Source organism: Malaclemys terrapin, chromosome 10 (assembly GCF_027887155.1).
Source record: "Malaclemys terrapin pileata isolate rMalTer1 chromosome 10, rMalTer1.hap1, whole genome shotgun sequence".
Classification (NCBI taxonomy): Eukaryota; Metazoa; Chordata; order Testudines; family Emydidae; genus Malaclemys; species Malaclemys terrapin.
In genome coordinates, this window is record NC_071514.1 from 53,664,957 (window position 1) to 53,692,571 (window position 27,615).

The following is a 27,615-nucleotide window of genomic DNA, read 5'->3' on the forward strand; positions in this document are numbered from 1 at the left end:
TGAATCTCTGGATAGGTGTCATCTGAAAGTTTGATTCAACCTTGATTTAGTTTGCCAGCTGTCTGACTGGAATTCTTGAGGATGGGCTTGAGATCTTGGCCTTGCTCAACAGCTAGTCAGTGATCTTCCTTAGCCCTTCATGGAGACAAGTGGAGTGCATCTTTCTCTCCACCCTTTTCACTTTTACAAGGAATAAGCTTTCCCTTTCCCTCAGGGCTTAGTGCTGAACAGATCCCTTTAGCAGTGATTATAGTACAGTAGAACCTCAGAGTTACAAATGCATCGGGAATAGAGGTTGTTCGTAACTCTGAAAAGTTCGTAACTCTGAACAAAACATTATGGTTATTCTTTCAAATGTTTACAACTGAACACTGACTTAATACAGCTTTAAAACTTTACAGAAGAAAAATGCTGCTTTTAACCATCTTAATATGAATAAAACAAGCACAGAAAGTTTTCTTACCTTGTCTAATCTTTTTTTAAACTTTCTCTTTATTTTTTTTAGTAGTTTACATTTAACAGAGTACTGAACTGTATTTGCTTTTTCTTTTTTTTCCTTTTGTGTGTGTGTGTGTGTGTGTGTGTGTGTGTGTGTGTCTGCGACTTCCTGATTGCATACTTCTGCTTCCAAATGAAGTGTGTGGTTGACTGGTGTGTTCGTAACTCTGAGGTTCTACTGTAATGGAGATGAGAGACAGTAATATTAGAGGAGAGGAAGAAAGAATCAGAGCTGGAAGTAGTATGAATAAGTGGCAAGCAGATTTGCAGGGAAAAAGGACAGCTTTCTCCCTAAGGCCTTGTCTAGGCTGGAACTATGTGTACGCTAGAAAGGTTTTTGCCAGTATGGCTATATCAGCAAACCCTCCTAGTGTAGACACAGCTTTTATTTTTGCCTATATAATTTATAACGATTCAATTAGCAAAATAAACTAACCTAGCAAAAGCACTTGTATGCAGTTTAGAAATGTCATAAAAAATCCCATAGGCCTAACTGACATTACTATACAGTAGAACCTCAAAGATACAAACACCAGAGTTATGGACTGACTGGTCAACCGGACACCATGTGGAACCAGCAGTAAGCAATCAGGCAGCAGCAGAGACAAAAAAAAAACCCCAAAACAAAAACAAACACCAAACCAGCAGGTACTGTACTGTGCCTGTATTGCATTTAAAAGTAAGCACATCTGGGCTGCCTGTTCCGACCCCTTCCCTCTACTCGCCACATGGGGGGGCAGCCACTTACAGGTAGGAGGTGAAGATGCTGAGTTTCACAGGAACAGCTGTGAGCCCCGAACCAGGCAGAGCAGGGTCTGCAGCTTTCCTGTAAGCTAGGGGCATAGTTCTCTCCCCCATCCCACTTCGGGAAAGAAACTTCCTGAACTCCTGCTGGAACCTGGCCTGGAGTGTTTGCTGCTGGAGCCCAAGCTTTTACCTGTAATCTGTGCTCTGGAGGAGCAGCTCAGTTTTAAAGGGCCACAGACTGCACTGCACACCCACTGTGCTGGGGTGCCTCAGGGTGCCTCAATCATCACCCTTGCAGCCAGGGGACTAGAACCAGCTACCTATGCACACCCCCACTTGCCGGGCAGCCACGTACAGGTAGGAGGTGAAGATGCTGCAGTTCGCAGGCAGAGCTGTGAGCCCCCGCTCTGAGCAGTCTGCCCTGAGGAGCACCCCATAACGTCTTGTTCAGCATTATGAACATTTCAGAGTTACAAACAACCTCCATTCCTGAGGTGTCCGTAACTCTGAGCTTCTACTGTACCAACAGAAAGTTTCTAGTGTAGAGCTAGCCTAGGAAGAAGGCATTGTTTTTTTTCCTAAATGTGTTAGCTAATACATTATGTTTAAAAACATGCTAGCACCTAGAATAGACAGGTTTTAACAACTTTAAAAATGTGGAAGCTGGTCATGATGAACCCTAAATGGAAATATGGAACAGAAATGTAGGGCTGGGAGGAACCACAAGTCATCAATTCCTACCCCTTGGGCTGAGGCAGGACCAAGTAAACCTAGATCATTCCTGATAGGTGTTTGTCCAACCTGTTCTGAGAAAACTCCAAGGATGGGGATTCTACAGTCTCTCTTGGAAGTCCGTTCCAAAGCTTAATATCTAACCTAGATATCCCTTGCTGCAGATTAAGCCCATTACTACAGGATAGTATTCCAAGAACATTTCTTTGGGAATGTGGCCAGGGGTGAATAGCTTCTCCTTAATAACTGATTTAATAAGTGTTCAAATAAATTAGAGTACTTGATCAATACAGTAAGTGTTCAAACAGTGCTGATATGAGCTGTTGATGGGTGAGAAAACACTGACCTTGTTCTCTACTTTGGAAACTGATATATTAAAAGTAAAGGAGCCGTATGCAGATATGGGAATGGCCTCTGTCTTGAAAATGATTGCTTTTGCTTTAATTATCTTCGTGGGTTTTTTTGTTTTCATTTAGTGTGAAAGCTTATAAACCTTGTTAAGGCTATTCTTTCAGTTAATGAAGTTTTATTCAAACTAATGTGAGTTTAACAAACAGCAGTTAAATGTCAAGAAACTTTTGTATTGTCTAGAATCTGACACCGTTCCAAAGAACTATTTTTAAGGCTCCTTACAGAATGCAAAGGTCAGTAAGCATGCCCAAGAAGCTCTGGTGGCAATAAATGTTTATTGAGAAAAGCTGACTTATGTATTGCAGTGAACATTAGATATAATATGAAACTTGGATGATAAATAGAAATGTACACAAGCAGCTTTGCCAAAGTACTTCCATACCTTTTCAAACAATATCTTTATCTCACTATGGGTTCTTGTAGTACAAAAGTGACAGGTTAACACAAACATTTAACATGTAAACAGTTATCCACTACTGAGATAAGGTTTGAATGTGCAAGTGTAGTTTTAGCCGTTGTTAATGCATGTCTAGTAATGGCTACAGAAGGGGCAGAGATTTCTTGCATGTAATAAGTGAAGACACCCAGACATTTTGAGAATATATTTTCACTTATGACCTATGTGAAAATTTTGGCTTTTATTGCATGTGTTCATTGTTGTTTGGTGGGTTACATAAAATATAGTTCTACTGTGAAAAGTAACTATGTAAAAATGGCACCCTCTTACTCAGCAGATTGTCGTCTTTTACATATTCAGAGTTGCAGATACCATTTAAAATAAATGTACAGCTTTTTACTCTTGTTATATCTGCAGAGCCAACATAGCTAATAATGAGTGGACTTTGGAGTCTGTTCCAGAATTGTTTATTAAATTCCCAGTCAATTACTCCTGTGCAAAGCCACTGAAAGCAGTGAAGTTGCATAGGTGTCACTCTGCGCATAATTAGAAGGCAATGGTGTAACTAATTTGGCATGCAGGATTTTCATTACCAGTGATACACATGATGGAAAGAACTCAGCTTTACTGTGGCCCTGTCAACACACAGAAATTGCACAATTTAAGTAAATAGATTACTAAATTGATTTAGTTAAATTGGTGCATCCCCATTCTGTGGATACTGTTTAAATCAGTTTGTGTGCTTAAAATTGAGTTAATTCAGTTTACCAAGTGTCTAAGGATGCCTCCAGAACATCAAATTATGATGTTTTATGAGACATACTTTCATCCATCATGCATGCTTACTGTTTATATTGCCACCGGTAATTCTTGCCATTAGCTTCATACATTATCTACAACAGTATGCAGTAACTTTTTGGGCGAAGGAAGTCAAGAAAGTTACTAAGATTAGAATAATTTGTAAAGAATTTATTTCACTCATTTTTTGTTGATTTCTATGTTCATAGAATCATAGAATTGTAGTACTGGAAGGCACCTAGAGAGGTCATCTAGTCCAGTCCAGGGCCGGCTCCAGGGTTTTTGCTGTCCCAAGCGACGAAAAAAAAAAAAAAAGCTGCGATCGCGATCGGTGGCAGCTCCACTGCGCCACTTTCTTCTTCGGCGGCAGCTCCACTGCGCCGCTTTCTTTTTCGGTGGCAATTCCTTCTTCCTCCGAGAGGGACCGAGGGACCCGCCCCCGAAGAGCCCGACGTGCCGCCCCTTCCCCTTGGCTGCCCCAAGCACCTGCTTTTTTTTTTTTCTTTTTCTTTAATGAAATAACAGGGACAGGGGTGCAATCAAAGGGTCAAAAGAAGGGAACCTGATGGGGACACCGAGCAGAGAATGCCGGACAGCGCCCACTGCTCCTCAAAGACGTCAAGGGAGCCAGTGGACGCTGCCCACAGGAACTCTGCCCGGATACGTGAACGGGCCCCACAGTCACAGTAGTCTCCATTGGCCAACCTCCTCTCCCTGATTTTATAGATGGCCGTTTTAGCCAGGGCCAGGAGGAGGTCCTGTGACTTTGTGGGGCCATGGATAGGGAGTGCATAAAGACGGCGGTGAGGGGAAAAGTGCAGCCAGAAACGTAACAGAATATTTGTGAGGAGCCGATATAGGGGCTGCAACCTGGCGCACTCCAAGTAAATGTGCGCCAGGGTCTCCCTCATGCCGCAGAATGGGCAGTCCCCTGCACTCATGGCAGGACTAAGTATCTAGACCAGCGATTCTCAAACTTTAGCAACCCGAGGACCCGCATTTTGATTTAAATTTTTTCTCAGAGCCCCATGCTCCCCTCTCAGACCCAGGCCCCACCCCCGCTCCACCCCTTCCCCAAGGCCCCACCCCACCTCTTCCTGCCCCCACTTCACCCCGCCCCTCCTCTTCCCCATCTCTTTCCACTCCATCCCCCGAGTGCACCCCATCCCTGCTCCTCATCTTACCTCCCAGCGCCTCCTGCACGCCACTAAACAGCTGTTCTCCAGTGTGCAGGAGGCACTGGGAGGGAGGGGGAGGAGTTGATCAGCGGGGCTGGTGGCCCCAGACAATATTCTGCCCCGCTCTCCCCCCGAGTGTACCCCCACCCCGCTCCTCCCACTCCCTCTCAGCGCTTCTTACACACCGCTGAACAGCTGTTCCCCAGTGTGCAGGAGATGCTGGGAGGGAGGGAGAGAGGGGGAGCATTTGAGGGAGTGAGGGGGTGGAGTTGATCAGCGGGGCCGGTGGCCCCAGACATGATTCCTCCCCTGAGCACACCCTGTCCCCACTTCTCCCCCTCCCTCCCAGTGCCTCCTGCATGTCGGGGGACAGCTGTTCCATGGCATGCGGAGGCACTGGGAGGGAGGAGGAGGAGTTAATCAGTGGGGCTGGTGGCCTCCCTCCCTCTGCGCCGCACCACTTCCGGAAATGACCGACATGTCCCTGCGGCCCCTGGGGGAGGGTGCAGCCCTACACACACCTACCGGAGGAGTGTGTGTGCCAGTCGCTTTGGAAGCCACGCCACCTGAGATAAGCTCTGACCCCTGGCCCCCTCCTGTACCCCAATCCCCTGCCCCAGCCCAGAGCTTGCACCCAGCACCCAAACTTCCTCCTAGAGCCTGACCCCCACACCCTCTCCTGCACCCCAACCCCCTGCCCCAATCAAGTGACTGCGAAGTTTGGGACAGTTTGTCTTTAAAAGTTTCAGAGTAACAGCCGTGTTAGTCTGTATCCGCAAAAAGAAGAACAGGAGTACTTGTGGCACCTTAGAGACTAACAAATTTATTAGAGCATAAGCTTTCGTGGACTACAGCCCACTTCTGCATCCGAAGAAGTGGGCTGTAGTCCACGAAAGCTTATGCTCTAATAAATTTGTTAGTCTCTAAGGTGCCACAAGTACTCCTGTTCTTCTTTTTGTCTTTAAAAAGAGATGAATAAGAGGGGACATGATAAAAGTGTGCATAATAATGGACACTATAGAGAAGATGGATCAGGAGCTGCTTCTTTTTTTCCTGTCTCATAACACAGGAACTGGAGGACACAGAATGAACCTGAAAGGTGGCAAATTTAAAACCGTTAGAAGGATGTTTCCCACAGAGAGACTAACTCTCTGGTTTTGCAGGATCTATGTGTAGTCCTCCTTTTGAGATTATCAGAGAAGGCTTTTTATGTTTTTAATCATTAATTGTTTCTAATAGTAATAATGCCTGCTTTCCAGGCTTCTGAGACGGCATTTTTTTCTTACAAATCCATTATTAATTTTACATAAAGAAAAAGTTGGTCTGTGTATTGCAGGACACTTATTCATGCTGTATTTCAGCAGAATCAGGACATTTTAGTTACTTCATTTTTGCTATTCTCCTTACAGTGAGCCTGAGATCTGTCTACTTATCTTAAATGACAGAAGGACAATGAAATTCTTTCAGAATAGATCATAAGACTTCAGATTTGAGAGCTTGTTCATTTACTGTGAGGGACTGAAGAAAGGGCACAAGGCCCATACAAACATACTGTCAAAATGGATTAGCCTATGTACTGTCCTGAAACATATGCCTCTTGAGTTAATCATATCATCTCCCTTGAAAAATAATTGCATCTTTTGAGCTGAGAGTGAGGCAACATTTCCGTAGAATAGATCCTCCAAACAGTTCAGTAGAACTGCTCTACTCTTTTTCTTGAGAAGCAGTCCCAACCTAATATTACATTGAGAGTAGTGGTGACCATTGTAGTTAAGGTTGCATAAACAGTTCCTTTATTTCACCTTCCCCTTCACTTATAATATAACAAAGTGTTCACTCCTTGGGGGGAAATTTTCCAGGGTGGATCTTTGCAGAAGTATGGGTTTTTTTTTATAATATTGAAGCAAAAACACGTCAGCCATTTTGCAGTATGAGAGAAGAGAGTGCGGGAAACGTGTCTTCCTTATTATAATATTCTTGTGCTTAAACAGCTCTAGTGCTGAAATATCTGGAGGTAAAAAACGGAAATATAGCATGGCAATAACATATGGAAGAGTAATTTGGGGGGGGGGGGGGGATTTGTTTTGGTTTGTCCAAGTTGTGAGCTCTTGGAAAGTGCACTTTGTCCACTTTTCTCCTGTTTGTTTGTTAGGTGGGCAGGAAGAGAGATGCTTCCTGTGGCTCTCCTCAGTTGGACAGGACAAAGCATTCTGATGCTGTTCAGTCAAATAGTTTCATATTTTGTTTTTTCTTTAAAAGTAAAAAATGCCATTAAATATCAGATATGTTAAGAAACTTAAAATTTCATTGTTAAACTGATAAATCTGGAAATGACAAAATTAATGTTAAATTAGCAACCTTAACTCTGTCCCTTTGTGCTTATATGTTATGGTACAGTCTTTAATTACGTGGTACCATAACTTCTTGACTAGTATAATAAAATACAAGGATTTTTTTCTATTTCCTTGGATACACATGTTGAAGAACTGGTAGTACTGTGTATGTCAGACATACTGCATTAAAGCCATTTGTATAAAATAAGTACACAGTAAGACATTCTCACATAGAGTACTACTGTAACATTACGCAGGGTACAATCTGGGCTTTTGAACAGCTGTGTTCCCCCAGTTCTCCAACCTCTGGTGTCTCTTACACTGCTTTACTGTGAGAACAGCCACTCCTGATGAGTCAACACTAGAGATGTAAAATGTTAACCGGTAAGCATTAGTCTTATCAGTTAACCTGCCTTAACTGTTAATTCCTGGACTGGCCAGCTGGCCAGCCCCAGCAGCCCCCACCAGCTGGATGGCCTGCTGACCCCAGCAGCCCTGCACCACCTGGAGCAGCCTAGCCATGCTGCTCGGCCGTAGCAGGCCTGGCCTCATCGCCCAGCCAGAGCAGCGCCAGCGTCCGGAGCAGCACCACCTGGCTCCCGGAGCAGGCCCAGCCAGCCGGCAGGAATGACCCCAACTGCTTAATCAGTTAACCACTTAAACGAAATATTTTAAAAAGAATTTAAACGGTTAACTTTTTAAACGGTATTTACATCGCTAGTTAACACACAGTCTCCAGCATGTAAATTGCTCCCAGTTGCACAGTATTGAGTGCTACTAGCTAGTCACTAGTCACTTAAACTGCAGAGCAACACCAGCAAGCTGTCTAGTCCCAGATTTACTCCTAGAAATGTGTGTCTTGTACTGTCCAGCACAGCTGAACAATGCAAGCTCATTTAAAGTCCGTCATTTCATCAATGGAAAACGATATGCACCAGCTTTGATATCCCAAATGGAGTTTCCCACCTACTTTAGTCCAAACAAGCTGGTTAAGATAGAACAATAAGATAAGTTTATTAACTAAAGAAAGAAAAAAAAGATTTTAAGTCACTACAAAGAATGATGCATAAAAGTCAGGATTGATTACAAAAGAAATAAAAGATAAAGCGCAACATTCAACTTAACAAACTAAAATGGATTCAGAGCAAATATGTCTCTCTCACCTATATGCTATAATAGGCTGGATGTTCTTTCCAGCCAGGACTCCCCCACACAGTTTGTATGCCTTTCTTTGTTGTTCAGATGTTGATGGTGTCATCAGCAGAGGTAAAGGGAGGAGTGGAGTGAAGTGTTTTTACCCTTCTTTTATATCTCAGTCCTTTGTGCTAGAAAGATGTTCAATTTTCAATTGTGTCATTTGGTGACAGCCTGTCTCTTATGGACGTGAACTTCCAACCGTCCCTTAGATTAAATGTAAATTTCTTGTTCACACCTTCCTGTTGCTGGAGAATGGCTGCTTAAGCAGGGATGGCCCTTTAACACTTGCCTGGGGTGCCCATGTGCCTTTGTCTCTGAAAAACTGGTTGGGGCCTGCTTTTCTTAATGGTGGAGAATGTTATAACAGTGTTATACAGCAGAATCTTATAACTTTACATACAATGTTGCCATACATATTATACCAAGACAATAATGCTCAGCATGTTATGTGTTTTCAAATGATACCTCACAAGACATACCTTGTACAAAATTTACCAGAGTCTTGTAAAAGTGGTAGACATAATGATACACATTTTCACAATTACATATTAAATATATAGCATAAGGAACAATGGAAAATTTACCAGTAAGCCAGTAGATGTGCTGTCTAAATTAGCTTAATCGTTAAATACCTCTTTTGCTGAATTGCACATGAGGAAGTCTGTGCTGCTGGCTGAAAAGAAACTGCTGAGGAAGGACCCAATTCAGCAGTGAGATGCAGAGACAAAGGTGAAGGACCTGTGTAATAACACTCTGGACCATGGTCTTTTGTAAGAACTGAACCCAGGACCTCTAGATCTAAAGACATGAACCTTCACTGCTTAAGCTAAAGGATCAGGTGTAGGAGTTAAAATGCAGTAATTAACTCAAACCTTGGTATGTGGTCTAGCCACTAGAGGGGGACAGAGAGCCACACTGTGTTAGTCTGGTTTATACCTGTGCAGATGAGGAAAGTAAAAATGCACTGTACTGTGGACATGTTTCCTAAAACTGTGGAATAAATGCAGCTATAGCTTGAGTTATGGAACCAGCTCCACATCCCCTCTGTGAAATTTTTAGTGTGTATCTCCATGCATTTGGGGAAAAGGGTGAGATTATGCAGGAAAGTAGGCATGGCCAACTTGAGGGCTGTTCAATATTTAGGGTCATACCAAATTCACGACTATGAAAAACCCATCACTGTCAAATCTGTTTTTTTGTATACTTTTACCCTATACTATAAAAATACCCTATACTATAGGGTACAAGTATACAGCATTTCTCAAACTGGGGGTCCTGACCCAAAAGGGGGTCGCAAGGTTATTGTAGGGGGTCACGGTATTGCCACCCTTACTTCTACTCTGCTGCTATTGGCCTTGCTGCCTTCAGAACTGGGCACCTAGCCAGGAGCTGCTGCTCACTAGCTGCCCAGCTCTGAAGGCAGTGCAGAAGTAAGGGTGCCAATACCGTGACCTCCTCCCCAATAGCCTTGTGACCCCCTTTTGAGTCTGGACCTCCAATATGAGAAACGCTGAGTGTGATTCATGTTTATATTTTACTGTTTTCAAATACATATTCATGTTTGTTACAACACCGTGAAATTTAAGATTTAAATATCTGAAACCATGAAATTCAAGATTTTAAAAATGCTGTGGACGTGAAATTTACGAAAATGGACTGTGAATTTGTTAGGGCCCCATCCAAATTTAATATCAGGCAAAAGATGTACATAGTGGGAGCAGTATGAGACAGAAATTACAATGCAACCTCAGCACTGGAGTAACAGATTAAATGCAGAGATGAAGTAGCAGATTATATCCTTTGGACCTTCAATCTGTTCTCAAAGAATGAGAGAAAATTGCATTCTTTAGATTTTATGTCTAAAATATTAGTTAACTAGGACTACGGGTAATTTCTTCAGGAAATCAGATAAACTTGCTTTTGCACAGCAAATAAGGGCCAGCTGGCAGGCTTGGCTAGAAGATTGTTTCAGTTGTATGTGGGTCCTGCAAACTTGCTGGAAAAGCCCCTCCTCCTTCAATTAAAGATCATTCTAATAGCGCTGTATCCTGGGCATAATGCCTTGGTGTAGGAAATTTGTAAGCTAGGAATTGGACTTTCTATACGCTCTTTTGTTAAGAGTTACCCAACTGGATGTTTGATCGTCTGCCCATGTCTCTTTTAGGAGGAAGGTACTGCAAGCAATTGTTATGTTACTATCCCGCTCTGTAAATTGTTGGCACTAGTTAGTCCCAGTAGTCAAGGGCTGATGCAAAGAATAAATTAGAAACTTAATTTTTCCTATCAGAAAAATTGTTCACTGTGAGTACCTCTCCGGGTGATGTAATTTAAAGTAAGACAATTTATAGCACTGATTTAGATCGCTTGAAACGTAAAAAAAATTATGTATTGAGGCTTTGTTAGAACTAATTAGGAAATTTGTGCTGTTGCACCTTTAGGTTAAAATGTATAATGAACTAAATTACATTTTTTTTTAACATGTCACAACTGGTGTTAGGGTATCTTTTTGAAATTTACAAAACTGCTATAGGCAAAAAAACCAAAATATTGAAAGTCAAATACTTAAGCACATGTGTAACTTAACTCACATCAATAGTCTTTATTTCAGTGGGTACTCGTGTGTTTAGAGTTAAGCATGTACATAATTGTTTATAGTATCAGGGGCTAAAATTGTATTTTTATTAAAAACTTCTCAGTGTCAAAACTTTTGTCACTTCAAAACAAAATTTCTTCAGTGTCAACAATGAAAAGATATTTAGACTTTCAACACATTAAAAAAGTTATTGTGAACCTTTTAAATACACACAGATTAAATTTTTCAAAAATGGGAGCTTAAGTTTGTGCTTCTAAGTCGCATTGATTTCAGACTGGAAACCCTGACAGAGGAGTATAGCCTGATAGAAGCATTTCAGCATTTTTGGCTTGTGGCAGTTTGTTATATTGGAAGGTAATGCTGGTTGCAAATATATCATGAGCTTTTTGCATATCCATTTTGTGTTTTCACAGTAGGGATATTAAACAGGTGCAGGGCTTACCTTTTCCAGCAGAGGATGAGCATAAGTGTGAAACTTTTTAGTAGATTAAATCTCTGAAAAATCTGAAACTCGTCATACAGTTAAGGAACTAATTAAAGAAACAAGTTAAAAACTTTCCCTTTAGCAACTTAATACTATAAAAATTGGAAAAAGTAAATAACAAGAAACATGTAACTATCAAACCTAGTTTAAATATATATTTTTAATTATGATTTTTATTCAGCTGTAACCTGGGTACCCTCCACTTATTTAGACTGATTATCCAGTCATTGAGTTAGGAGGATTTTTATTCACTTTTTCATATGCTTAATTTTTCAAAGGTGGAACATTCTGTTGCTCTAGAATTAAATAAAAAGTGAGTTTGAATTCAGAGGTTTTTTGCAGTGGTTAGATTTTGTTGTTCTTCAAGTGCTTGTTCACATCTATTCCAATCAGGTGTGCGCGCGCTGCGTGCACAATCATTGGAAAGTTTTCCCTTAGTAGCACCCGTCAGGTCAGCTGTTGAGACCCCTGGAATGGCGCCTTTATGGTGCTCAATATATGACCCTGCCGACCTGACCCCACCCAGCCCTTCAGTTCCTTCTTGCCGCCCGTGACGGTTGTTGGAACAGCATTCGCTTGTCTCGAAAGTGCTTCCCTTAGTTTGTTCTTTAGGTTCAGTTTAGGTTTCAGTTCTTAGTTCAGCATAGTTTAGAGTTACAGGTTTGGTTAGGGACCAGGGTTCCACCCTATCCCTTTCCTTCCCTCGGCTCTGGGGCAGGCCTCGCGGCCAAGGGTTTCAACTGTGCGGGACCTGCAGTAAGCCCATGCCAACGAGCGACCCCTACAACGCGTGCCTGAAGTGACTGGGAGAAGAGCACCGAACAGACAGGTGCAAAATCTGCAGGTCCTTTCAACCCAGGACAAAAAAAGAGCGGGATTTCTGTCTCAAACAGCTTTTGATGGAGTCCGCTGTCCGTCCTCAACCCGCCTTGGAGCACGGGGACCAGGCACCGAGTGAATCGGTGCACAGTGCTTCTGCCTCAGTGCATGATACGGCACTGAGGAAAGAGTCCAGAGACCCTCGGCACCGCTTCCCGTTATCGCAGATTATCCGGCACCGTTCCCACTCGCCGGTACCGCACAAGCGGAAGAAAATGGACAGAGGCCGCTCACTGAGGCTGAAGGTGTCTCAGCCTCCGGATGCATCAGAAGTGCATCCCAAGAAGGAGCATTCAGCACCTAAGGGTCAGGAGTCAGCACCGTTGACTTCAGTTCTCTGGGAGGGACCGCTGAGTCCGGCGCCCAGTGACTCCCTGGACAGGCAGTGCCAGGTGGAGGAACTGGAGCTCCCCTCCACACCGGACACTTTCGAAGCTGCCAGTTGATAGAACTTACGGCACCAAAACCCTGGGCGGTCAGGGACAAGCCCCCTGTACCTCCACGCCCGGTGCCATCTAGAGGAAAGCTCACTATGATGCGGCGTTCTCCTCGGCACCTCTCGCCATCGCCCAGGCACCAGCAGCAATCTCGGGACCCCTTAGACTTGTCCCTGGTGCTGGCCGGGCAATCCAGATCTCCAGCACCATTGGAGCAGCACTGACCTCCGGTGCCCAGCTTTCAGCACCGATCCCCAGTGCAGTAGCATCAGCACCTATCCCTTGCAGAGTACTCGTCGGGGCCACCGTGGTCGTTCAAGTCCACACTGGGGTCGTTGGATTCGGATGCAGAATCCTTCTACTCCTGCCACAGTGGGCGCCGTTCCCACAGACACAGGAGTGAGGCACCTGTAACTTGACCTCCATGCTGGCAGCCTCAGCCACAATGGCCCTTTTGGACCCCCTGGGCTTATCACCAGGCACGGGGTTCGTTCCCCAGAGACTTTCGTTTGGTCATCTCCGAATCCAGAGCACCCCAGCCACCTAGGGCCCTCTGGCATTAAGGGTTCGGAGTCGGCTACTTCCCATGTGCAGGTGACCCAAGTCATCACAGAGGTTGTCGCGGCGACAACACCGATGATGGACAATAGCCTGCAACCAGGGTCAGCCCACGGGGCCCAGATATCGGACAGGAGGAGGCCAGAGAGCTTGAGTGACAAGAGAACCCCATGCCACCCCTAGCCTCCTCATCCTTATCCCCTGACAAGGCAGTGGCAGGGACCTCGACCTCTGGACCTCCACCAGTAGACCATAGGGCACACCAGGTCCTTCTGCACAGGATCGCCTGCAACATGGGGTTGCAGGTGGAGGTTTTCAAACATGAGGACCCCATAGTTGATATCTTAATGCCAGAGGGCCCGTCCAGAGTCGCTCTGCCCCGATTAAAACTATACAGAGCAATGTAAAAATGCTCTGGCAGACCCCGGCGTCCATCTCCCCACTGCGAGGGGTGTCAAATGCAAGTACTTTATCCCGTCCAAGGGATATGAGTATTTGTTTTCTCATCCGCAGCCATGTTCCCTGGTGGTCACTGCGGTTAATGAGAAAGAAAGACCGGGGCAACAGAGGCTGACTCCGAAGTCAAAGGAGTCAAAACGGTTAGACCTATTCGGCAGGAAAGTCTATTGAACTGGAGACGTACAGCTAAGGATAGTTAATCAATAAGTTATCCTTAGCAGATATAACTTCAACTCGTGTGCCTCGATGTTGAAGTATAAGGCGCTTATACCATCGGACTCCAGAGCTGAATTTACTATTGTTGAAGAAGGGAAGTTGCACCCCTCCCTTCAAGTTTCCCTGGATGCAGTGGACTCTGCCGCCCCCACACTTTCATCTGGCCTAGCCGTGAGAAGGGGTGCATAGCTGCAGGTGTCTGGCCTTCCTCCAGAAGTGCGGGAAACCCTGCAGGACCTCCTGTTCAAGGGTGCAGGGTTATTCTCAGACCAGACTGATTCTAAGCTGCACAGCTTAAAAGACTCTCGGGCAAAAACATTTCAAGCCCCAGCCCCAGCAGCAAAGGTCCTACCATACTCACCCTAGACAAGACTTTTACAGACGGCGTCCTAGAAATTCTAGGCACAAACCACTTTGCTCCCAGTCAGGACAAGGCCAGGGCCCAACCAAGCCATCGTGTGGCTCAAAGCAAGCATTTTAGACCTGCGTGGACTCAAAAGGTTCATGGTAAAGTTGAAATTCTGCATGGTCTCCCTGAGCACAATTATCCCTTCCCTGGATCCGGGTGATCTGTGTACTTCCACATAGGCATTCGACCTCAGCACAGATGGTTTCTGCAGTTTGTGGTCAGCCACAAACATTACCAGTTCACAATCCTCCTGTTTGGCCTATCAAATGCACCCCAGGTGTTCACTAAGTGCATGTCAGTAGTAGCAGCCTTCCTCTGCAGGAAGCAGGTACAGGTATATCTCTACCTAGACGACTGGCTGCTGCGGGGCCGTTCCAGGGAGCAGGTGGATTCTCACTTCTGACTAGTCGAATCCACGTTTCAGAGACTAGGACTCCTCCTCAATATGAACAAGTAAACCCTATTACCGACCCAGAGAATAGAATTCATCAGGGCAGTATTGGACTGAGTACAAGCAAAAGCGTACCTACCAGAGACATGATTTCAAGCCATAGAGAGCATCATTCCGGGCATCATTCAGAGCCTCATGCAGTACCCAACCACTATGGCTCAGGGTTGCCTGGCCCTCCTCAACCACATGGCAGCCTGCACTTATGTGGTCAGGCATGCCAGACTCAGGCTCAGGCCACTCCAAGCGTGGCTCGCTTCTGTATATCACCTGTTGCATGACAGGCTGGACTCAGTACTTATGTTGCCACAACAAGTACTCCAGTCCCGCCAGTGGTGGCTCAACCCCCCGTACCGTGTGCAAGGGAGGTCCTTTCAACAGCCCACTTGACCCTAGTAATGGACGCTTCATCGTTCGATTGGGGAGCACACGGGGGGGACCACCAAATGCAGGGGCTATGGTTGCAAGACGAGCTCTCTCTTCACATCAATATCAGGAAGCTCAGAGTGGTACGATTGGCCTGCCAAGTGTTCCTGTCCATACTGTAAGGCCAGTGTGTGGCAGTGATGACAGACAACACTACTGTCATGTTTTACATCAACAAGCAAGGGGGAGCATGTTCCTCTCCCCTATGTCAAGAAGCCCTTCAACTTTGGGAATTCTGCATAGCCCACTCCATTCATATGTAGGTGTCCTATCTCCCAGGTGTGCAGAATGAATTAGCGGACCACCTCAGCAGATTGTTCCGCAATCACGAGTGTTCCATTCGACTGGATGTCATTCACTCCATCTTCCAAAAGTGGGGATTTCCCCAGGTTGATCTCTTTGCCACCAGGAACAACAGGAAATGCCCAGTGTTCTGCTCCTTTCAGAACCACAGCCTGGGCTTCCTCTTGGATGCGTTCCTATTACCCTGGGTAGACCACCTCATGTATGCCTTTCCACCAGTCCCTCTCGTGCACAGGGTACTGCTCAAGATCTGCAGAGACAAGGTGAAGGTAATCCCCCTTGCTCCAGCATGGCCCCATTAGCATTGGTACACCACACTTTTGGAGCTGTCAATGGACTGCCCGATAGCTCTATCACTCTGCCCGACCTAATCACACAGGACCACGGTTGCCTTCACCACCCAGACCTTCAGTCCCTCCATCTCACCGCCTGGAAGCTTCATGGTTAAATCCAACAGCGCTCTTGTGCTCGAGTCCTGTGAGGAACGTCCTTCTCAGCAGCAGGAAACCATCCACCAGGGCCACTTATTTAGCCAAATGGAAAAGGTTCACATGCTGGTGTGAGGAGCATCATACACCTCCCTTACATGCACCAGTTCCACTCATCTTTGATTACCTCCTACACCTGAAACAACAAGGCCTTGCACCGTCCTCTATTAAGGTACACCTCGCGGCCATCTCGGCCTTCCACCCGGGAGCGTCCAGCCGTTCCATATTCAGCAATCCCATGGTGGGGCGTTTCTTGAAGGAGCTGGAAAGGTTATACCTGCATATTCATCAGCCAGTATCGGTGTGGGACTTTAACCTGGTATTATCCAGGCTTATGGGGCCCCACTTTGAGCCACTGACAACTTGCTTTTTGCTCTATTTGTCCTGGAAGGTGGCCTTCCTGTTCGCTATTACATCAGCTAGAAGGGTGTCTGAGCTGAAGGCACTAACCTCTGATCTACCTTATATGGTCTTCCACAAGGACAAGGTGCAACTCAGGCCTCACCCGGCTTTTCTGCCCAAGCTGGTGTCTCATTTTTATACCACCCAAAATATCTTCCTGCCCATGTTTTATCCCAAGCCTCACATCAGTGCCTGTGAACAATGGCTTAATTCACTGGACATCTGGAAAGCGTTGGCATTGTACATCGAGCGTACTAAGCTGTTCAGAAAATCGAACCAACTATTCGTCGCACTGGCAGATCAGATGAAAGGGAGCCCAATCTCTTCTCAGTGTATTTCGTCTTGGATCACAGACTGTTTCCACACATTCCTATGAGCTGTCCAAGGCCCTAGCTCCGCCTATTACGGCTCACTCCACAAGTGCTCAAGCCTCTTCAGCATCATTTCTGGCCCAAGTCCCGGTACAGGAGATCTGCAGAGCAGCTACTTGGTCATCGGCGCATATGTTCACCTCTCACTACTCTATCACCCATTATTCCAGATATGATGCAGCTTTCGGCAAAGTGATGCTCCAATCAGTAGTTCCTTGACTCCGAGCCCTCCTCCAGGGTACAGCTTGGGAGTCACCTGATTGGAACTGATGTGAACAAGTACTCGAAGAAGAAAAAATGGTTACTCACCTTCTCGTAACTGTTCTTCAAGATGTGTTGTTCACGTCCATTCCAATAGCCACTCTCCTTCCCCCCTGTCGGAGTAGCCGGCAAGAAGGAACTGAAGGGGGGTTGGGTCAGCAGGGTCATATATTGAGTGCCATAAAGATGCCACTCCAGGGGGCTCCACGGCGACCCCAGGGGTGCTGCTAAGGGAAAACTTTCCAACGATCATGCATGCGGTGTGCGCACACCTTATTGGAATGGACATGAACAACACATCTTGAAGAACAATTATGAGAAGGTGAGTAACCATTTTTTTTCTGTCTCTGCCTGTTGATCAGAAGGTTAATTGTGTAGTCCCAGAAAAATATGGAAACATCCTGAGAACTATTTTACAAGAAATAAAAGTTCCTTTCTCTCATCTTCTAGTCATTGCAGATTCAAGCAGGATTCTGCATTGTGGGTTTATAGAGCTTCTTTTAGATGTGTTTTTTCATGGGTTTGTGTTTGCCTGCAAGTGTTACTTATCACTAGAAAAAGTAGTACATCTTTACCTCGATATAACGCGGTCCTCGGGAGACAAAAAATCTTACCGCGTTATAGGTGAAACCACGTTATATTGAACTTGCTTTGATCCACCGGAGTGCGCAGCCTCCCCCCCCCCCCCCCCCCCCCCCGCCGAGCACTGCTTTACCACATTATATCTGAATTTGTGTTATATCGGGTCGCGTTGTATCGAGGTAGCGGTGTATCTGCCTTTTTTGATTGCACTATGGTTTCTGTAAAGCCAATACTCTATGCCCACTTCACTTTAACTAGTTAATGTATTTAAAAGAAGATTGATTGGGCACTTCATTGAGTACTTATCTGTGTATATTTTTCCCCTGAATAGTTAAACTTTCTAAAATATTGATGTCCATTATAATAAATATCAGAAGAATATGTACTGCTGAATTACCACTAATCTGTCTGATAGAAAGGAGCTCCAGTGCTCTTTGGAGTAGTGGGTATATTACTCTAGGGAGACACTTCAAGTAAATTTGAAGAGCTTTAGCAGCTATTTGATTTTGAGGCTCAGACTGCTGATAATCTTCTTAGACACAGCAGTAACAGTACAAAAGATTTAAATATCAAAATCCAAAGGACACACAAATTAATGGAAGTGATAGCAGGCATAATATTATTGTTCATTATAAACATCTGTAATTGTTACTGGAAAAACCTGAAAATATTCAGGTTTTAAAAGAAAAACTTAAATAAACCTGGCTTGGCAGGTAAAAGAGAGACGTTAGATACCAACGGAAAACAATTAGTTTAATGAATTAATAATAGGAGTAGTTGTGTCCTGCAGGTAATTTTTTGCCACTGTTTTCCATCTCATATTGATCTCCAAAAATGTCTGTACATTAGAGACCTTAAAGAGCAACTCCAGACTGCTCCAGAGAGGTCTGATGGTAACATATTTCATTACATGGGGGAATCAAAATTTGGGTTCTAGTTTTCTTGTTCCCTGGACTGGGCTTGGAAACCAGTTGTTTTTCACTCTCTGGTGATTGGAAGACTAAAGGAATGATACACGGATACTTTTGAGCAGTGATTTTCTAAAGGAGTCTGCACTTCCATTTGAGATTTTCTTAGGGGTCCGCAAAAAGGTTAAAAACCACTGCTTTAGAGGTAGCGGGAAATGATTTAGGATGTTTTGTTGTTGTTTGTTTGTTTGTTTTTAAGAAAAATAAAAGATTGTGGAGAAACTTCATCCCCAAAACAGAACCCTAGAGTGCCTCCAACCCAGTCAGGAGAAATTCTGAACTGTAATCCCTTTCTTGTGAGCATATTATGCTACTAACAGACAGTTGTGAGCCTCTAAAGTTTCTCTCTCTTTCTAAATTTAATATCTGGGCTCTTGACAAAAATAACAACTTCCTACAAAAATCAGATACTAAACTACCGAAAAAGAATAGCCTGAAATTCATGATAATTAATGCTACCAGGAAACACCTGCAGCCCAGTTGCTCTCTCATGATCAAGTTGTTTTCATCAAAAGTCTGACCAAATCAATAAGTTTATTTCATGCCCTGAAGACTGCAGCAGGTCATCGGTTGGAATTAGTTCCACTAGTGGAATGCCACCTGGTCTTGAAATGTTCACACCTATGAGCTCATAGCAGGAGTGTCTCAGTCATTATTAATGGATTTTTAAGGGGGTACAGGGGAGAAGCTGTTACTTTTCACTCACTTTCAAACTTGTATAACATGAAGACAAGCAGGAGTGATGGAACAATTTGTATAGTGGGAGTTCTGAGAGACATTGAACCAAACTGTAAAACCTGTATATGATGGAAACCACTTCAAGCCAGGGGGTGCAGCAGCACCCCATGTTCCAGTCCCTATGAAGACAAGTGAAGGAAACAATTTGTATATTTCATAGATAATAGCTGAAGGTGCCCATTTCTTCAGAGGATAGAATAAAATGTAAATTAGAGCAGGGTGTTCTTTCAGTTAGATGTGCAACATATGATATAGAGATTAACAGATTTCCAAATATTTGACATCCCAGAGAGGTTTTTGTGAAATAATTTTCCTCTCTTAATAAAGAGATAAAATAAGATGCTGGAGAAGGCTTGGTAATGTAGATTTTCATTGTAAAACCACATGAAGTGGCATTGTTTTAAACAGTGAATTGGAATAGGTCTGGTAGAGAAGAAATGAACAGAGTAAATTAGAGAGGAAACTTTTTTAATAAAAATGTTTGAGGTTTCTTCTATGAATGTAATAATGCTAGCATATCGTAGAATTTGCTTTACTGTGACGGACTAATTCATATATGCTGTGTTGGGCAGCAAGATATACAAATACCGCACCAAATGCTTGCGGTGTTATACATACAATAACAGCCTTCCCCCTTATTGGTAGCAGACTGATTTAATACTGCTACAGTACTTGACTGATTAAGCCTGCTGTGGGTTGTTTGGTCTGAATATTTTAGGTATTCTATCCTTTTTTTTTTTCTTCAATGCGACAAAATAAAATGTTGATTGTAGTTACTGGCTAGAATTGCGGGAGAAAAAAGGAGAAAACTATGCCTTTTTATAGTGGGTTTGAGAGAGTTTCATCAATTTATCAATCATAATAAATAATAAATGATAAGCTTTACAAAATGAACAAGCATTGTTTGTCAGCTTTGATTTAAAAAAATCTTTAATTAGATTGACCACAGACGCTCTCTTGCTAAGCACTTTAATTAGAATCACTGGCAAAATAGAGCAAAGCATGTATCATTATGTTAGGGTAGCAGAAATTTAATAACAAAACCAATACAAATAAATATGTGGAAAAGGTCAACTAGGAAAGTACTATGATGATTAAAGATTTTAAAACGTTTTTGTTAATTTTCAAATAATTACAAGAATTCCATCTAATTTGCTTCCTTAAGCCTTGATCCTGCAAACACACATGCTTCACTTTAAGCATATGAGTAGTGCAATTAATTTTGACATTATTAAAGTAAAACATTTATTTAAGTGTTTGCAGAATGGTGGTGTTAGTGTGTCTATTGAATCAAACATTTTGTATTATGCTTCCTGATTAGTGTGTGTGATGGGAGTTAGGAGGACAGAGAAGGTGGTAAGCGGTGTTTTTTTTTATAGGTTAGGTTCCCTTTCTTAGGGCCAATAATCAACTATTTTAACAAACTTAGACCCTAGAACTAAAACATAAGGGACAAAGCCATGTGTGTGAAAATACTTCTTAGTGTCAAATGTTACAAAAACTAGTTTTGATTTGTAGGGTTTACAAGTTATAGGAAGTACGAAGGGTGGAATGGGGATAGAGGAATCACAATCCATTGTGGTTAAAGGTTGTGAAGAATTGAGAAGCTGCTTTTCCAAACAAGTTTTCAATTACTGCAGTACAGGCTTTCCACTTTTTTGTTGGATGCAGAATTCAAACTGGAGATAATTTTATTTACATAACACACATACAAAAATATTGTCAAAGAGCTCAAATGCTGTACAACAGAACAGAAACAAATAGTGTTATAAAAACAGAATAAAATACTGCCCTAACATACAAAACAAAGGGGGGCAGCACATTTTTAAAAAGGGAAGAAAAGCATTGGACAGGAAGATAATAAATGAGCACAACAACTTTAAGGGGACTTTTAAAAATGGGGGAGAGAACAAATTTTAGTGGATAGTGAGTTCCTGCTGCAAAGCTCCCATAATAAAAGTGTAATTGCTTGCTGACTGATTATTGTGATGGGTTCCTTAAAAGAGCTGCACATAAGTGCACGCCCATCAGTACAAGTCTCAAGGAGCCAGTGTCAGATATACAGTAGCCAGCCCAAGCCAGACATAGGTAAGGGCTAGAAAAAGGACTTTAAAGTCCTACATTTTTATCAACTTGCAAGTAACTGAACAGCCCTCCCCACAGTCAAGTGAACACGGTGTTATAATAATTAAATCATTATCACAAGCAGATATACTGATAGTGTAAAACTGTCATGAAATAAATAAAGGTTCAACTGGTTTGAATGGCATGACAGAAGGAAAAACAACAACACTTCTCTACCACATCAGACACATGATTTTCCATTTGAAAGGCATGGTCCAAAATTGCTAAAATTAACCTAATTCTCTGTATCTGAAAAAAATCTGCCCAACAAGTGAGGACATGAAGGGGAGTGAGCCTTCTTATAAGACAGATTTTATCCAAAAGTAAGAATCCAGTCTTCCTACGGTTGAGAATAAATCAGCCCCAGTGCATCTAGCTGGCAGTATTTTTGAAGAATTCTTCCAGAACAGAGAAACAATTGCAGGATCCTCAGGGCAAGAGAAATACAATGCTGTTTATTGTCAACATAATGATGATACTTTAGCTCAGGTTTCAAAAAATGATCTCATTAAGAGCCTTTATCTATTTGACCAAAAAGTAAAATAGAATAGAACCTTTAATGACACCACGTTTCTCAATGAGTATGCACAATTGCAGATTAATTTCTATCTTCTAGGAATAACTAGAACCACTGGTAGACAATTCCAGAGACACCAGTAATGTTACTCAGTTGCTGAAGCAATAGCCTGTGGTCAGTCATATTAGAAGTTGCTCAGAGGTCCACTATGACCAAAATGACCAGCTGACCCTGATGTAAAACCAGCAGGAGATCATGCATGGTCTTCATGAGCACAGTTTAAAGGCCCAGTCGAGTCTGGAACTTACCTAGGATATCATTGCTGTTCCAAGTGAACCTGGAATTGAATAGCCCTCATTCTTCTCTTTGAAAGGGTGAGTTTGCAACTGGGAAATAGTGGACAAGCATTCCAGTGTCAAGTGATGGTTTCTTGAGGAGAAAGGTGACCCTCAGTATTCAGGGATAGTTAGTGCCCTTCCTCATTAAGTGAGACATTCATAATGCCTGTCAATAATGGAATTTAAGGCTAATTCACTTGCCTTAAGCATCCAAGCTAGACAGAGGTCAAAGCCCAGAGTGGTGATGTACTTTAGCCATCTCCTTTCCAGTCTACGGTTTAGCTATTGCAACTGTCAGAACTCACTGTTAAACCACAGTGGCTTATGGGGAACTAGTGACAACACATTACACTGAGGGGCCATGCAGATGAGCCCCATCTAAAGGCATAATTGTCTGTGAGCTCATGAACTACCTGACTGGAGAGGAAGGGGAGACAAGGTCTGCCCCGGAATCCATAGATAGGCTACAGAAATCCATAAGATTCATAAAACAATTGGATCCTCACAGAATATGGATATCAAATAGTCTTTGTATTGAAATGCATGAAGTGCTGGTTAATAGGCAGAAGGTTTAAAACAAACAAAAGGAAGTATTTTTTCACAGAATGCACAGTCAGTCTGTGGAACTCTTTGCCAGAGGATGTTGTGAAGGGTTCAAAAAATAACTAGATAAGTTCATGGAGGATAGGTCCATCAATGGCTATTAGCCAGGATGGGCAGGGATGGTGTCCCTAGCTTCTGTTTGCCAGAAGCTGGGAATGGGTGACGGGATGGATCACTTGATGATTACCTGTTTTGTTCATTCCCTCTGGGGCACCTGGCATTGGCCACTGTCAGAACACAGGATACTGGGCTAGATGGACCTTTGGTCTGACCCAGTATAGCTGTTCTTATGTTCTTAAACACCAAATGGAGTGACCATTAAGCCTCACTTACTTATTTTTAAAATATTTTTGGACAAACTATATAAATGCATGTAGCACATACAATTCTTTAAAAATATATACATTTCCGAACACCCAACACTAGAATGGCAAAAACATCTATGAATTGCCAATGCATCTCTGCCAGTTCTCGGCTTATAAATTAGGGTATGTCTACACTGCAATCAGAGGTATGATTGTATCTTAAGTAGGCATACCTGCACTAGCTTTAATCTCGTTAGCATGGCTAGTGAATATGTGGCAGCATAAACCCCATCCTATACTGAAGCCCATGATGCCATGTCTTCACTGCTATTTTTGGCCTTGCTAGTTAGATTTAAGATAGCATAGGTATGCTGCAATCACGCCTTCATTTGCAGTGTAGACATACCCCTAGTTAAATCAGTACAACTTTTGGATGTGGACGAAACCGAAGGAAGTTAAGCACCCATCTACGACCCTAAGAACACTACAGAATTAGGTTAACACAAAGCAGCTTAGGTCAACTTTATTCTATAAATGTCTACACTAAAATTTCACTCCTGCTGAGGTAACACGCTCGTTACACCAACTTAATAACTCCACTTCCATGAGAGGTATAGAATCAATATCCATGTAGTTAGGTCGATGCACACTGTGTTGTTGTTTACATCAACTGTTACTGGCTTTCAGAAGCTGTCCCACATTGACAGCGTGGACACGCACTGCCAACACCAGGAGTAAAGTGTAGACACACACAAGCGATGTAATTACTGTAGTGGCTATATGGTGATGTAAGTTAGAGCAATTTAATTTTGTAGTGTAGACATGCCCTCAATATCTGTGAAAAGGAGGCCATAAATATTTTACCAAAGGCCACTGAAGGAGTTGGTTTCAGAGCTTGGATTAGAATTTTGAAGTTTCTGACTTCTAGTCCCATGCATATGCCATAGCTTTGTCTAAATGAGTACAAGAGGGAGAGCAGAATAAAGTATGCATCCTTCAACCATCTCTACAGTTGTTGCAATTTGTTAGGATTTCCTAGGATCATGTATTTCCAGATACAATAGAAAAATGTAACTCCCAACACGTTAAAGCTAATATTATCCAAACTTTTCAGGTTTGTGTACAAATGATAGTTATTTCTACCTTATCATTGAATCTTGAGATTCATCAGGTGTGGAAATCTATTATCCATATTGTGTATCTAAGAAATCAAAGAATGAAAAACTAAGAACTGCTTCCATAAATGACTTTTTAATTGTGTAATTTTTCCATAGGTTTGAAGACTTACCTGATATCTGGTCAGAAAGTGAAGGAGTCCCATTGCAGCTGTTCACAGACATTGGTTACTGATCTGGAGGCAGGAGACGGAGCCAACATACAGGGAGCGTCATCAGCTGAGAATATTGGTGACTTGGCAAAGACTCTCAAACACTCTGAGAAACCCAAGGTTAGGGTTGTTGGTTTTTGTTGTTGTTGTTGGGGTTATTTGTTTTGTTTTTTTAATTCAGGCAAAGTATTTTTAGAACCCTAGAGTTATGAAGCAAGTTATGGGCATAGGGATAAGAGAGGCTATGATGGGGTTCACTTACCACGGTGGTGCGTCCTGCTGGCCTTCCTGGGGATTAGCTCTGCCAGTTGGTGCACCCTCTTTCAGGTGGTGCCTTTCCTGCCTTCCTCTCACTTTGTGGACTCACCTTACTCCAAGAACTGCAGCCTCCTCTTCATGAATCAGCCTCCATATTTTCCCCTTCCATGGTTACCCAAAGTCCTTCTATGCACACAGTCCCAGGTAGACTTCTCCTGTGCTTCCCTGATGGTGCCACTTCTCCAGTGGCCAGTAAGGGAACCCAGGCCCGTTCGCTACATCTGGTTCCAGTCCAGGGACCCTCAGCTCAGTAGTTCTGGGCTCTGCCCTCTCAATCCTCACTGCTCCTTTGAGAATTGCTTTCTACTATTCCTGGTTCCCCCCCTTCTCTGGGAGTACCAGCTCCAAACCCGTTCCCTCATCCCTTTTCCCAGGGAGACTGCAGACTATCTTCCTGCAGCCCCTAAACACTCCCCCTTCCCAGGGAGTCACTGCCCTTTCCCCAAAGCCCTGTCAGGTCTCAGCTCCTGGGCTTTATAGGCCCAGCCTATTCCTGGCCAGCTGAGCCTTCTTTAATCAACTCCCTGCTCCCTGGCTACTCCTCCACCCATAGCCTGGGCAGTTAATTTAACCCCTTCTAATCCTGTGTAAAATGAACACCCCATCACAGAGACCTTCTGTTGCTTGCTTGCTTACATGCTTTGTTTATTTTTTATTCAAAACATCAGTTTGGTCTATGAGTAAAAAAAAATAAATTCAAAGCTATTTATCCAAGCACCTGACAAATCAGCCTTGAAGTAATGTGGTGAGTTTTCAGATGTGCTGCTGAACAAATAATTTTTAAAATATCTGTAGTTCAGAATAAGTATAAGTAGGAGCATTGCCAGCAGATCAAGGCACGTGATCATTCCCCTCTATTCGGCATTGGTGAGACCTCATCTGGAGTACTGTATCCAGTTTTGGGCCCCATACTACAAGAAGGACGTGGAAAAATTGGAAAGAGTCCAGCGGAGGGCAACACAAATGATTAGGGGGCTGGAGCACATGACTTATGAGGAGAGGCCGAGGGAACTGGTATTATTTAGTTTGCAGAAGAATGAGGTGGGATTTGATAGCTGCTTTCAACTACCTGAACGGGGGTTCCAAAGAGGATGGATCTAGACTACTCTCAGTGGTATCAGATGACAGAACAAGGAGTAATGGTCTCAGGTTGCAGTGGGGGAGGTTTAGGTTGGATATTAGGAAAAACTTTTTCACTAGGAGGGTGGTAAAGCACTGGAATGGGTTACCTAGGGAGGTGGTGGAATCTCCTTCCTTAGAGGTTTTTAAGGTTAGGCTTGACAAAGCCCTGGCTGGGATGATTTAGTTGGGGATTGGTCCTGCTTTGAGCAGGGGGTTGGACTATATGACCTCTTGAGGTCCCTGCCAACCCTGATATTCTATGATTCTATGAATAGACAAATTAACAAATTCCTCTTTCAACAGTCTGAACAGAATGTTAAAAGAAAATGTATCTGTGCTTGATGTAGGTACTTTGGCACACTCCATTAGCTCATTTCTAACTCCTGGGCTACTACTTTTCTATTCTCTGTTGAGGGATGGGAATACCACACTACTCATGCTTCAGACTTCACACTATCAAATTCTCTCCTTTCTCGGCTGACACTGGCTCCCTCTCCTGTTTCTTCCTCTTTCTCTCTCTCCCACAAGAGCCTTCAAAGTATGTGCAATCTAGTAATCGAGTAATTTTGCTCATGAATATGCAATAGATATCAGTAAACCCGGGGAAGACAATACTCCCTGTGCAGTCAGTGATTGTAGGGTTAGTCTATGTGAATTGCTCTCCGTGTCAGTTGCTGTAAAATAGATAAATGTGCTCTGGTAGGCTAGGACATTATATTTTACTTAGCTGCTTGCTTTAGAAACTTAGTTCAAGTTATATAGAGATAAGGGCAGTAATTTGTATGAATTACTTTCTGAGTATTGAAAATGACAAACGTTCTTAAGAAGAAAGAAAAGGTAGCCTAGGAAATGTGGATTCTGTTTATTGTTACACTGTATTATTTCATCTCAAAACTAAATTGATAGAGAACAAATTATTATTCTTTCCTTGCACTTGTGTTGTGGTTCCTCCTAGCCAGCTGATGGAGTTAGACAACTGAAGACCAGATCTTCCAGAGTGATATGGCCACTTGGACTGCACTGCCAGCAGATTGCAGTCATACATAAAACCAGCGAATTTAGCCCTGAGAGCAGCTCCTCAATGCAAAATGCATTTTGCGGTGGAGTAGAGTTGACAGGAAAACGTTTATGCCACCTCCATTTTGCTGCTACTGTAAAGCTGGGGGGGGGGGGCGGGGGGAAGAAATGCTTCTTCACACAACACACAGTTGACTTGTGGAACTTGTTGCCATGGGATGTTTTGAAGGACAAAAGTATAACTGGGTTTAAAAAAAATTAGATAAGTTAATGGAGGATAGGTCCATTAATGGCCCAAGATGGTCAGTGAAGCTACCCCATGCACAAGGTTGTCCCATAACTTCTGACTGCCAGAACCTGGGACTGGATGACAAGGAAAGGATCACTCAGTAATTGCTCTGTTCTGTTCATTCTCTCTAAAGCTTCTGGCACTGGCCACTGTTGGAAGACAGGATATGGGCTAAATGTCCCATTGGTCTGACCCACTATGGCCATTCTTACGTTGTTATATTCTCTCTCTCTCTCTCTCTCTCTCATATATTCTACCTAGCCAGACTTAAGTTGTTTTTGTCTCCTACTGTATCTCAGTCTAAGCTGTAGCATCCAGGCTAGGAAAATCATATTGACTAAA

At 43.3% G+C, this 27,615-nt stretch overlaps 1 protein-coding gene across 2 annotated transcripts in view; it reads left to right on the forward strand.

Annotated features, from left to right (window-relative positions):
- Nucleotides 1-27,615, forward strand: part of ADCY9 (adenylate cyclase 9) — a 179,674-nt gene that overhangs the window by 69,602 nt on the left and 82,457 nt on the right. For both annotated transcript variants that reach the window (XM_054043043.1, XM_054043044.1), the window contains exon 2: nucleotides 24,475-24,647. In XM_054043043.1, the coding sequence (XP_053899018.1) occupies nucleotides 24,475-24,647 (173 nt within the window). The remainder of the gene's footprint in view (nucleotides 1-24,474; nucleotides 24,648-27,615) is intronic.